General features: G+C 41.4%; 1 protein-coding gene across 1 annotated transcript in view; it reads left to right on the top strand.

Annotated features, from left to right (window-relative positions):
- The window catches only part of GPHN (gephyrin), a 142,398-nt gene that overhangs the window by 72,492 nt on the left and 55,750 nt on the right, over positions 1-14,156 (top strand). The window contains exons 9-13 of the mRNA XM_018571950.1: positions 793-946; positions 2,436-2,557; positions 6,593-6,680; positions 12,162-12,181; positions 13,776-13,793. Of these exons, the coding sequence (XP_018427452.1) occupies positions 793-946; positions 2,436-2,557; positions 6,593-6,680; positions 12,162-12,181; positions 13,776-13,793 (402 nt within the window). The remainder of the gene's footprint in view (positions 1-792; positions 947-2,435; positions 2,558-6,592; positions 6,681-12,161; positions 12,182-13,775; positions 13,794-14,156) is intronic.

Below are 14,156 nucleotides of genomic sequence, written 5' to 3'. Positions count from 1 at the left end.
ATATATATACGTATATTGTTCATGAATATCTGCAATTAAAAATACTATTAACTCCACATGCATCCCTAATTTGGACAGCAGTCAGTTTTAAAGCAATACTGTTACCATGGATTTTTTTTTAGCTAGAACTAGCCTATAAAAGAAGAACATGTGCACTTACCTCTCTAAGGGGTGACAAGGGTGATTCAAGAGATACCAGTGCTCCTGCTACCTGACAATGTAGTGTGTCGGATAGTGTGTGCCCTACCAAGCTCTGTGGTTGCTCACGCTGGCTTCAATGTCATCATGGTTTTCTGTAGTGACATAGGTGCAAACAGGTGAAACCACAACTTCCAGTGGGTAGTCCAATATCTGACAGACCTGGAAGTGTCAGATGGCACTATCTCGCCGACGCCGATATCTCACAGTGTTTGTTTAAAAGTTTGTGTAACATACTGTCGGGTACATTCTGCTTACACTTAAAACACTTCTGAGGTACATCATAGGTGTTTCTGACCTGCAGTTCACCTTCTTTGCACTTGCATTCCTATTGATTTTCATAGGGAGAAAAGCAGTTCTGACTTGAATAAATGCCCATGTACACAATCCCGAAGGCTGGTTTCTTCCCCCACTCTTTCATATTCAACAATCATAATTAAGTCTTGTACTGCATAACCGTTAGTGATTAAGGGCATACATAATGCATTAAAGAGTAATCACAGTTTCATATACCCATTTTTTTTTTTTTTTTTAATAACATTGTATGTCAGTGTTTTGTGCAGTTCAAATGTTTTCTGTCCTTTCTGTCTCCAGACCAATTGGCCACGATATTAAAAGAGGCGAGTGTGTATTGGCAAAGGGAACGCACATGGGACCTTCAGAAATTGGTCTACTGGCAACTGTTGGTGTTACAGAAGTTGAAGTACACAAGTTCCCAGTAGTTGCAGTTATGTCAACAGGAAATGAGGTTTGTGCAGCTAGGAACTTGTGGCACTTTTGTTTTTATTAAATTATAGTTCCACAAAGGCAGTTCTTTATAAACAACCAAATGTAGTCTCTCAGATCTTATTGAACTTTATCAGTTTAAAGATTTCTTAGGGCACAAATAAAGTGGTCCCAGAGAAAGGGTGGCCATACATATGATAAAAACACAAAACACTCCTTAAAGTGACACTAAACTCAGAATTTAAATTTTAAAAATGCATTCAAGTACCCTAACTATTAACACAAATGTAGCTTATTTGTGTAACACTAAGCTGTAGATCCTCAAATCATCTCTGAATTCATACTGACACCATCCTTCCTTCTAGAGAGTGGCTGCTTTGGTATCCCATGGTCCCTGTGTGTGTTTTAAAATAGCCACTGCTCCAAGCTCACTTCTATGATGGACTGCAATCTCACATTTAGTTTACTAAATTGTATTGAGATTGTAGTCCATCATGGGAACAAGCTTGGGGTGATATTTCCTAAATGGTACACAGGCAGCAAAAAACTTGTTTTTGGTTTTAGCCCATACCTGCACTATCCAAAACAAACAAAAAATGTTTTGGCTATACATACACTTTAAAGTGTATCGTAAATCATACTTGGAGGCATGCAACATTTTTACTGCAAGCATTAGATGTTCTTCAGTTGCCTTTTTTTGTAAACGTAAAGCATATCTAAACACAAAAATATAGTATATTGTAGATTACCAGTCTTTAGATACAGTGGTTGCATTATTTTCAACTGGTGATTTTGCAAATAAACTTATTGTCCCTTCTTGTCTACGCTCACGTATGTCACACAGGCTGGACTACAAACATGTCTGCCTTTTTTCATCTCTATTACATGTTGAATTGATGGGATTAGTAGTTTACACAAGAAAGATAACAATATTTGTGCTTTCTTCTCGGCTCAGAGTGACAAGGACACTGCATTTCTGGCAAGATCAACAGATATTTTCTGTACTTGCTGAAAGTGTTCTTAGCCTGAAAACAGAACTAATGCAGCCACCACATGAAAAACTGGTAAAGCTGCAAAATTGTTTTTAGGTTACATGTGCTTTAATTTCATTTACTGTATATTCTCATTATGTGCCAGCTGTAAGGGTAGTGCCTGTATAATGTTTGCATTTTGTTTTACTTTTATTTTTTATCCTTAGCTATACAATAATGGTTTACCTATCCATAGAGAAGAGTCACTAGACTAATGGCAGCTCTGGTAACATGCAATCTATCCCGCCTTTTTCTTGCAGGCTCTTGCTGTGGGACTGTGAATAATAGTGGAAAACTGGGAAATTATTTTAAAATACTAGCATTAATGCAATGCATCTCTTCACTTAACTGTCATCATTTTTGAGGAAAGTTTACATTTACATTGATGATTATAGAAATGGAAGAGCTTTCTAAGCAAATTATCATCATTGCTATGCACATAGAACCATGTTTGCCATCTATATCTGCATTCTTTTGCAGCTTTTAAATCCCGAAGATGATCTTATGCCAGGGAAAATACGTGATAGCAATCGCTCAACTCTTCTTGCAACAATTCAGGAACATGGCTATCCTACCATCAATTTGGGTATTGTAGGAGATAAGTAAGTATCATGTTTTAAATGCATTTATAATTTCAGGAACTAAAGGCCATTGTTTCTACATTCACGCTCAGTGCTGCAGTTATGATTTATTATATAAAAGTAATATTAGTTATGCTACCCTTCACTCATCACTGATATTAAGCATGGCCAGCTCCTTAACATAATTGTTTTCCAACAACAAAAAAAGCAGAACTCCGGGTAAATATATATTAAGCTGTGCAGTGGGGCTATCCCTGCACTGCAAGGGTTAACTCCTCATTTGTGTTCAGGGCTGAAAATAAAAAAAGTTATACTTACCCAAACCTCAGAGCCAGCTTGCTGTTAGACCGGAAACTGGAGCCTCTCTCCCCCTCGGCTGCAGCGGTCTAAGGATCCTCAAGTCATCCCATCCAGTACAGTGTATAGGGTGTGAGGACGCAGAGGGACATTCCATTGCTACAGCAAAGGAGGAGAGAGGCTGGAGGGAGTGCTGCCAGCTCTGAGGATCGGATGAGTATAACTTTTTTATTTTTAGGCCCTAGACACAAACCAGCAGTTAACCCTTGCAGTGGGGCTCCCCCGCACTGCAAGGGTTAATAATATTTTTGCCCGGAGTTCTACTTTTAAGAAGTATGGCTTGGTCAAGGACGCCACCCTGCCAGTAATTGGATAATGAAGGACTGAAAACTCAAAGAAGAGGTTATCCCTGTGCTGTCCCCTCCTGCAAGCAAGCTGCTTGTTAGATTGACAGAAATATGCAATGCAGTACAGCCTTACTGGGTGACTGTACTGCCAAACCCTTTTCCACTCTGTGGCTTGGACATAAAATGTGTAGGAAATACTGGAGGCTGATATAAACACATAATAAGATACTTTTAAAACAAAAATTTAATGAATGCATAACTGGATCAGGATTGATTTTTTTTTTTTTATATCTGCGTATAGTTTTTTTTGTTCTCACATGTCACCTAATTTTAAATATTTGTAGTAGTAGATCAATATCAATATTTAAAAAATTCCCCTTTTCAAAAGGTTTTTTTTTTACGTAGTAAGTCAAGGGTAGTGAATTAGAATTCTAGTAGGTCTGGAAAGTAAAATCTTCATCAAACACAGGTCCGAATGGCAGTCTGGACAGAATGGTCACTCAGTCCGTGTCCGTACTGAAGTCCACCATTTAGGCTGCATTCACACCAGCAGCTGTACTACAGCGCACAGCTGCTGGTGTGTGTTCACAGGCACTGGGCCAATCGTGGCACATCACCCCTATACATACATGTGCATGACCTACACGCCTGTATTCATAGATGGTGGGGGTCGCAGGGTTGTTTTTAAATTTTATTTTTATTTATTTTTTCTTTTTATCACCATTTTTGAATTTTTGTATTTAGTATTTTTCACTTTTTTTATCACTTTTTTTATTTATTTATTTTTTCACAGGCTAACAAGCCTGTGTGACAGCATTTGGAGGTGATAGGTTCTTTTTATGGAGACATCCAGGGCCTATTAGACTTCTGAAGTCTCCCCTCCCCTCTAATACAGGATATCAAGCACAGGATTGGGTCTCGATTGCCTGTGTAACTGGCACTTCAGCCAGCTTGTGACAGCTCTGACGCAGGGAGCATTGAGAGCACATTGCTCCCTCCTTCATTCAGCACAGAACAGATCAGGGAATGGACGTTCCTCGGTCTGCTCCCGCTCTCCATCCTGACACCCTCTGCCGTGGTCCCATGCCAATATCGCAGGCTAGTACAAGTGATCTGAATGGCTGTACAGCCACCCAGATCACTTGTAGTTGACAAGCTGGCCCTGCGTGATCTCACTGACTGCTAGGACCCCAGCAGAGGTGGGCCTGCTCTTGGTTATGGAAGTGGATGCACTGGCCTCAGAGGCTATTAAAGGGGTTCTAAACCGTTCGGTTTTTTTTGCTTATCTCTACTGCTAGCATGCAGTAGATATAGGCAAGAAATGTAAAAAAAAACCGCTTAAAATCATTTTAAACTTACCTCGTTATCGCCGCTCGTTCCCGCGCCAAGAATCGGGAACTGCTCATACGGCCGCAAAGGATCTTGGGGCGGGCGCATGCGCAGTTCCGATTCTCGGCCGGGAGACGAGCAGGGACGCAAGGTAAGTGTAGGGACGCGTGCACCCACCTGCAGACACCGCTGGATCGGAGAGACAGAGCAGTCAGCGCTGGATCGGAGTGACGTCACAGCGCTGGAGGGACAGATGAAAACATGGGGAAAGAAGAGGAAGATCGGAAAAGAGACATCATTCAAGGTAAGTGCTAACATTTACATTGGGGTCAGGGTTGTTTTTAAATTTTATTTTTATTTATTTTTTCTTTTTATCACCATTTTTGAATTTTTGTATTTAGTATTTTTCACTTTTTTTATCACTTTTTTTATTTATTTATTTTTTCACAGGCTAACAAGCCTGTGTGACAGCATTTGGAGGTGATAGGTTCTTTTTATGGAGACATCCAGGGCCTATTAGACTTCTGAAGTCTCCCCTCCCCTCTAATACAGGATATCAAGCACAGGATTGGGTCTCGATTGCCTGTGTAACTGGCACTTCAGCCAGCTTGTGACAGCTCTGACGCAGGGAGCATTGAGAGCACATTGCTCCCTCCTTCATTCAGCACAGAACAGATCAGGGAATGGACGTTCCTCGGTCTGCTCCCGCTCTCCATCCTGACACCCTCTGCCGTGGTCCCATGCCAATATCGCAGGCTAGTACAAGTGATCTGAATGGCTGTACAGCCACCCAGATCACTTGTAGTTGACAAGCTGGCCCTGCGTGATCTCACTGACTGCTAGGACCCCAGCAGAGGTGGGCCTGCTCTTGGTTATGGAAGTGGATGCACTGGCCTCAGAGGCTATTAAAGGGGTTCTAAACCGTTCGGTTTTTTTTGCTTATCTCTACTGCTAGCATGCAGTAGATATAGGCAAGAAATGTAAAAAAAAACCGCTTAAAATCATTTTAAACTTACCTCGTTATCGCCGCTCGTTCCCGCGCCAAGAATCGGGAACTGCTCATACGGCCGCAAAGGATCTTGGGGCGGGCGCATGCGCAGTTCCGATTCTCGGCCGGGAGACGAGCAGGGACGCAAGGTAAGTGTAGGGACGCGTGCACCCACCTGCAGACACCGCTGGATCGGAGAGACAGAGCAGTCAGCGCTGGATCGGAGTGACGTCACAGCGCTGGAGGGACAGATGAAAACATGGGGAAAGAAGAGGAAGATCGGAAAAGAGACATCATTCAAGGTAAGTGCTAACATTTACATTGGGGGGAGGGAAACATTTTTTTGCCTTTAATGTCACTTTAAGGCTATTTTAGCTGCTCTCCGGACAGCTCCTCTACCACCCCTTCCCTCATCTCCCCCAAAGGATTGGCCTAAGCTTATCTACTGTGTTCATTTGTTGTCTTTTAAGCCATAAATTAGTACGTTTTATATATGTATCACCCATATTAAAACTGAACTTTAGGCAGATATAAAATACAAATTTAGCTGTGTAATCATTAATACATCATTAAATGTATTTTATTAATGCAAACAGAGTAAGTACCTGAATTTGCAATGTATCCGCTTCTTACAATCCCTCTATAGCAGGGCTGGAGTGTGAGAGGAAAACACAATACATGGAGCCAATCTTTTAATGTGCTGACAAGAATCATACTGATAGGAGGAGGAAGCAGAGTGAGAGAAAGAGGAACTGATCACTGTGCTGGATCTCCTTTCACTGGCCAGTCTGGGGCAGGTCCAGGAAGACCTGGGCTCAGAGAAAGTGGGTTGAATGATGCTGGCCAATCAGGCTGAGGATTACTAGTAGCAGAAAAAAAGTAATGTGGAGAAATCTCTGGATTTAAAGTGAATATTGTAGCAAAGGCTAGTTTTGTTATTTTATCTTTTAATGGGCTATTGTTTGGCTGAAGTTCTGCTTTAAACAGTACTAGTAATTTATTTGTCTACAGCAAATTTAAATTAACCTAATGTGTGATTTATACCATAATTTGAGGCAAAGCTGTCATTTTATTTTTGGTTGAATCTCTTTACAGCCCAGATGACTTATTAAATGCCTTAAATGAAGGTATCAGCCGTGCTGATGTTATCATCACATCAGGTGGTGTGTCCATGGGAGAGAAGGTACAACTATAAGGCTTAGTGAAAGAAGTGCAAATTTTTATAAGGGATTATTATTTTATGATACAAACAGCAGTGTCTGTGCGTAAAGTGCAGTAACCCATAGCATCCAAATGTGTATTAGTTTAGTCAAATAAAAGTAGAAATGGCTTGGATGCCATGGGTACTGCACTTTGCACATAATCATAGCATGTGGTAAAATGTTGTATAAAAAATCTGGTTTATTTGAAGTTAAACCTTAAAAATGCATTCAAGTACCTTATTAACAATGATGTAGCTTATTTGTGCATCACTCAGCTGTAGATCCTCAAATCACCTCTGAATTCATGCTGACACTGTCCTTCCTTCTGGAGGGTGGCTACCTTTGTTCCGCGTGGTCTCTGTGTGTAAAGTAGCCACCACTTCAAGATCACTCCTGTGATGGACTACAATCTCATTTGGTTTACTAATTTGTATTAAGATTGTAATTCATCACAGGAGCAAGCTTGGAGTGGCGGCTACTTTAAAACACACCCAGGGACCATGGAGAACAAAAGTAGCCACCTTCCAGAAGGAAGGACAGTGTCAGCATGAATTCAGAGCTCTTTTGAGGATCTAAGTGATACACAAATAATGTACATTTTTGTTAATAGTTAAGGTACTTGAATGCATTTTTAAGGTTTAGCTCCTGAGTTTTATGTCACTTTAATGTTCTCACAATGAGGCTGATTTATTATACGTAAACCAAACCAGTTAATAACAGGTTATGAATGCCAAAATACAGTTGCTTAAGAAAACACCTCCACTTAAGAAATCCGTGACTCAATACTTATATACATCCCAGTGACTCAATGAGTGTGTCATGTAGCAGTCATATATTTGAATTAGGGATGCGCCGATACCGAGTATTTGGGTGAGTATGTTCCGATACCTTCCCCAATACCGGAACTTCCGGTCAGAGGCAATGCCACGACGGAACATGGAGCCAGTTTCCCGGCCAATCAGGAAGCCGGGCAGCAAGTAATGACTCGTCACCTTGTCTCCCTTTACTACCTGGAACTCTGGCACATGTGACTAGGACATGTGACCATGCACATCATCTCAAGGGAGAAAATTGCCATACCCTAAGATCTCATAAGATTGCACATGAGATTTCCCAGCAATGCACTGCTGATGTATCCTTCCCTGAATGCAGTGTTTGGGCACAATTACATCATGTGTGCCAAAGTGGACCAGGAAGTGAAAAAAAAATAAGTTAAATAAAAATATGTTTGTTTAGCTAATGAATGTAAGATGATTTAATATCAGCAGGCAGAGCTGTGTGATGATGTGATTTTTAGTCAAAGGGGGTAAAGGTCCAGTTTAACTGAGATTAAACATAAATTGGCACCTTAAACCATATCTAAACCCAAGAACAAAATTGTAATTTATTGCAGCTTACCAGTTCTTTCTTTTTTGTTTTTTCTTTATTTTCACCTGGTGAGCATGCCAGTAACACACGTCCTGTCTTAGGGTGACAGCTGTCACTCATCGCAGCTTTGTCACCCAAGAACAGAAGAACAGTAACCTCCCCCTCTCCTCTTCTACATGAAATAGAAAGGGCAGGTTCTGTAGTCTCAGAGATAGCTGGGATGTAATTGATAAGAGTGCAGCAAACAAGATTTCTGGAAGGATCAACAAGTATTTGTTTTTTGCACCTATTGGCCTGCTATAACAAAACATTTTCAATAATATATTCAGCAGACCAAATAAGAGTAGTTCAATGAAAAGGTTTACTTACCCCTTAAAATCTGTCAAGCCCAATAATTATCTTTAGATTTGGATAGAGTGGGGAAAGATTAGAACTCCCGTCTTATTTTTACTGCTATTTAAGGGCTTCTTCACACCACTTCCAGTGTGTTCCAGCACGATTAGCTGCTGGGATGCACTGGATAGCATCCTGGCTGGCTCCTTGTGTTCTGGGGCAGGAGGGTGCGTGGCGGTGCATTCAAATCAATTACACTAATTACAGTGCATTCCAGCTCGCTCAGCTGCTGGAACGCAATGTTTTGTATACTAAATTCCCGTCTGTGTTCTGGGGTGGGAGGGGGCGTGACTGTGCATTCAAGTCAAATTCACCCCCTCCCACAGTGTGATCGCCTGTACCAGAACACATGGCACATCAATGCTTGCGTTCTGGTCCAGCGAGGTCGCCAAAAATAGTGCCTGCAGCCTTTTTTGCGATCGCACTTGACTGGCATGCAGGTATTAATAGGTCACGGGTTTTGGTGCGGGTGATCGCACTGCTGTTGGGGGTGGTGGTGGCTACAGTGCCATTGACTTGAATGCATGGCCACGCCTCCTCCCACCCCAGAACACGGGGGAAGTTTAGTATGCGAAACAGTAATTGGTGTGAACAAGCCCTCAGACTCCATTAGAAAGATTTAACCTCGCTTCCTATCCTGCTGACAGCTCTTTCACCAGACAGGAAGTAAAGGAAAATCTGCACCAGGGACACATAAAGAAATTAAAACCAAACCGATTCTAACCCTTCCCCACACTATCCAAATCTAGAAAAAAAAAGTGTTTGCCGTGGCATACACTTAAATACCTGTTAAATTTTGTTATTTTGTCCAGACTGCTGTATAATTACAGAGTTAGAGTTCTATGGCAAACTACAAATGTTTTTGGTATTTGAACAGAAAAGAAAAATGTTATAATTTAATATTGTCTGTTAGATCTGGTGCTAAGCATTGCCATAAGTGTGCCAATTATTATGGCAGGTTAGGCACTTTTTTTACTCTATTTTTGGGACAGATGTTAGATTGCTGCAATGAAAGATGTAGTTGTATGTGTACTGTATCTGTCATTAAATAGTCATAATGAAACGACTGTTTTTGGAAGTCAGCGTAGCCTCCTAATGTCTACATCTGGATAATCAGTACCATTAGGGCAATGTTGGTTTCTTAAGGGAACCTCTAATAGGCTTTCATTGCTAACCTCCTTCTCTAAATGCTAATTGCTTGGATGTTTCTGGCTTTAATACATTCTGTATCACTGACCCAAAACAAGCGCGCAACATGTGAAATCAAAACTCTTGATCTGCTTTTTTTGGATGGTCTGGCTCTCTGCATTCCAGCACCCATTACTGAAATAAAGACAAGTGAAGTCCCGGCCTTAAACAGAAACCACCCCTCCCACCTGTCCTTATTTTTTTCTATGTTACTCTTTTTATTCAAAAAAGCTTTATTGTAAAGCCCCGGCCTTGTTGGGGTGAGTGAGCGGCGTGCAAGCTTGTGGTCAGGTAAATAACCCCATGGTAAAAAAATAAACACTGCCACTGACCTCCATTGGGGGGATATGAAATAACACTGCATCTGACCACCAGTGGGGAAACGAGGATTAACAGCACTGCCACTGTCACCAATGCTGGTGGTTATTATTGCAGTCACTGACACCAAGTTGGTGTCTATTACTGTGGTCTCTGAGACAAAAGCTGGAGGTAGGTAGCAGATGGAGCAGGCCCTCAAATAGTGCTATGCAGCACTAGATTCTCTCTGTTTGGTGTCTTGCATTAGTGTTACCTCAGTAACTATGAGGAGGGTATTTATAGCTCAAATGCAGATTGATCAATTTGGCATTTAGGAAGGCCCTCACTGAGCTTCAAACCAATAGTGACAGACTTTTCCACAGGACAAAAGAGCACTCATCTCCCCCAAGCTTGCAAAGTTGAGAACCTTCACAAGCAGACATTTAATTTACAAGGACCCTCTTCTAAGGCCATTAATGCCACCAAAACAGCCACCTTAGCTGGCTCCTTACAAGGATTGCAAGCCAAAAATTCCATGTTCTGTGGACAAGTCCAACTCAGCATTAATTTTTGCTCCATCTGTGGATCTCAAGGTGGAGGAGAAAGATGTCTTTTAGTCTTTGCAGACCTTAGGCTTTGGCACATCTTAGATGTTTACGTATGGGAGGTAGTTGCCACACGCTAAAAAATAGAGTTCCATTCTAAACCTCAGGAAAGATTATTTGCTTTGTTACTTCCTCTTTTCACATTCTTCAGATCCATTTAAGGGTTTCTACTTGAACCTGTTCTCTGTCCACAAGAAGGGTAGAATTTGTTCAGTCTTCAACCTAAAGACCCTAAATGCTGAATATGAGTTTCAAGACGTTCTGTATAGAGATGGCTTACTGAGTGGTTGCCTCCCTCTACCAGGGTGACTTTCTGGCCTTCTTTCCAGACTGACTTCAGCTCTCAGGGTGTTAACGAAGGTGATAGCTCTGATTCTACCCCTTCTGTGTCTAAGGAACATTCTCATAATCTTCTACCTGTACAACCTCTTTGGCCCTTTGGTTGGAATCTATTTGTCGGATCCTGCACACTGGAGCAATGAGTGTGTTCGTAAACACAGGATTACCACCGCATAGATTCTTCCTGCACTAGTGCATGAGAATTTTGAGTTTATTGGTTACCTCCTTCAAGGCGGTCCTCTTGGTTGAGTTCCATACAAGCATTTTGCAGGGAGAGAGATTTTGTACAAATGGGCTAAGTCTATTTTTTCAGCACAGAGAAACCCACCACCAATCACAGATGATGGCTTCTGTCTTGTGTGGCACAGCATTCTGATTCCAAAAATGGGCAAATATTTACTTCCCTTCCTCCCTCTCAAGTCCTCACAACAGACGTGGGCCTCTCTAGTTTTGTCAGAATTCTGGGCATCCTGTTGGTGCAGGGGCACTGGTCCCTAAAGAAGTCCAATCTCTCCATCAACCTGTTACGCCTTGCCTGATTTATTGGACCACCTCTCTGGATGGCCATCCAGTGCAATCTAAGTCAGACAGTGCCACTGTGGTGGCATATGTGGACCACTAAGGGGACACAAAACACCTTTTCATTGAGGATGAACATATTCACAGATTAGTAAAATAGCAATAGATTTTTCTGGCAAGCATATTTAATAAATTGTCAGCATCTCATCCCAGACAATGGTATTTACAGCACAAGGAGTTTTACTGAATTGGTCCAATCCTGCTTCTCACTCTCTGTGACAGCATGGCTGTTTAATCCCAGGTGATGAGAGACGGAGGCTTGTCCATGGCTGTTGTCCCCACCATAATCGGGGTCCGCAAGTTCACTTTTTGCATGGTTTTCCACCACACCTGAAAGACTTACATATTGTGGTGCAAGTCCCTTGGCAAAACTTTAATTTCTATTTTGTTGTCTGTTCTTGCAGTAAAGCTCAAGGAAACTGACTCAGTAGCATTTAAAGTACTTTACTAGGTGAAAATGCTGCATGTACAAACTTAGTTACAGGAAAAACAAAATAAAACATACATACAGGCTGCTACAAACAAACATACATATACATGCACTCACTACACTATCCTTTCTAGTACATGTAATGGTTTCTAAGAGCGGAAACACTAATAGTACTTAGCTTCCAGCTGCATATTCCGTAAAGACTTGGCTTCTGGTTGCCGTCTCTGGTGTCTAGGTTCTTTGTTTCAGAGTTCCATGGTGAGTACTCTCTTGGTCAAGTGATGTCCTCTCTTGCTCAAAGTTCCATTCTGAAGTCCTCAATTCACCTTTGGGCTGCTGGCTTTTAAGAGAAATTGGCAGCCCACCTGTGGCAATTGCCCCCTCATGACTTTGTATGAGTCCCTATGCAACCTGTATTTCACTTTTTACAGTTCTAGGTGGCAGCGTTGTATCATGAATTGCCATCAGTAGTCAATGGTGAATAAGCCTTGACCAGCCTAGGCGTGCCTGTTTACACAAGGTTTCCGTTTAACACCATCCCATTGTGATACGAATAATGTGAAAACAAAACAAGGCAGCCATACCATTATCAAAAACCAGTTTGGTCTGTTTAGAAGGCACCCTCCATTGTGAGAAACCAGCTCTCTGTCAACAGTTGAGCAGACACAGGTTGCATATGCTGTTTTACCAACGGAAGTTTGTAAGTGCAATCATTTTTTAACTTTTAAAATAAAGGATCTTGCATCTGCACTTAAATCCTGTTTTTTCTTCTATGGTCGGTCCCCTCCTCGTTTTCCTGGCTGATCTCTCCGGAGGGTTCTCCATCCATAACTGGAGGCTGTCCAAACACTGCCGATGAGAGGAAGTGCAGCCTGACGGCAGGAGAGGGCAGAGAGACTATTATAGAAGAATTTTTCCCTCTGCGGACTCATCAATAGAACTATAAGTAAAAGACACTTGACTTCCAATGCTGCTCGGAGGAAAATAGTATCTTGCTGTTCATAATCCCCGTTCATACACCTCTATATACACTATATTTTATTCACCTTTTATATCAGTAGATGTGTTTTTATAAGTATTTTGTGCATTTTGGCTTGTAGCCTTTGACTGGCCATACAAATAGTTTTTATTCAATTTTTTCATATTTTTATTTTTTTATTTTTGATTGCCAGATGGAATAATTCATTCGTTTACACAATTTTTTAACCAGATTTTATCTATTTATTCACAATATAACTTGTTTCCACACGACAATATTTTATTTATTTACATATGCTACACATATCTTGCATTGTTAACTTAATATTTAATAATATTTAATATTTATTCACGAACACATTTACCTTTTTCGACTTGTATTTTCAGTATACAGCCGCAATTAGGATTTGATCACTGGCACTGTATTTAGTTTGTGATATCTTCACAATTTCCACACAATTTAAAGACCAATTAAAAGGTGTATCACACACAACCAAGCGCAGCACACCGGCTTACAGTTGAGCAGACCCTCTGTCTCCTTTGCAAATTTCCTGTGTCTGCTGAAATATCCATTAGCAGATATATATAAAAATATATCAATGTCACTGTGTAATCTCCAATTCGGAGAACATATTTTGATAGTGTCCAGCACCGGCTGATGGCACAGGTGTGCACAGCCTTTTAAAATAAAGGTGTTGGGAAGTGTTCAGGGCTCCACCTGAGAGACAGGGAAACTCCACCCAGGAGTCAGAGTGGAGTCCAGTGCAGCAGGGTGCTACGTGTTGATAAAACCAAGTGTGCAGGTTAGCACACTTGGACTGAGAATGAGACTGTCTGGAGGAACAGACAGTGCCCTGAGGTCTGAGGCTAGAGCAGCGGTGCTGCAAATGCAAACCCAGGAGGCTGGATGTGCATGTGTTGCCAAGCAATGCTAAAGAACCCCTGCAAGGGTAATTGCATTGTTCTTGTGAACTTTCATTTAATAAAACTGGGCAGGGAAGCCCTTAAATGAAGATTTCCGCGGTGGATGCGTCCTTAATGCGCTACTGTTTAGAGCTAATTCTCACAATATATACATACATACACACATACATGCGCAACACATTTTTCAACCCTTGTTCCTTTTATTTTAATACACCAGCGCTTGGCACTGAGCTACATCAAAGGATTGATTTCAGCTTTGACTGTTCTTTCCCAATGGTCTCATGTTGTGTTCTTTTCTACCCTAACAAATGCATTGTTATTTGTCCGTCTGTGGTCTATCCAAACAGGATTCCCCC

The sequence above is a fragment of the Nanorana parkeri genome, unplaced genomic scaffold, assembly GCF_000935625.1.
Source record: "Nanorana parkeri isolate BGI_ZX_2015 unplaced genomic scaffold, ASM93562v1 scaffold1876, whole genome shotgun sequence".
Taxonomy (NCBI): Eukaryota; Metazoa; Chordata; class Amphibia; order Anura; family Dicroglossidae; genus Nanorana; species Nanorana parkeri.
The sequence above is the reverse complement of the archived record's forward strand: the minus strand, read 5'-3'. Positions and strand labels throughout refer to the sequence as shown.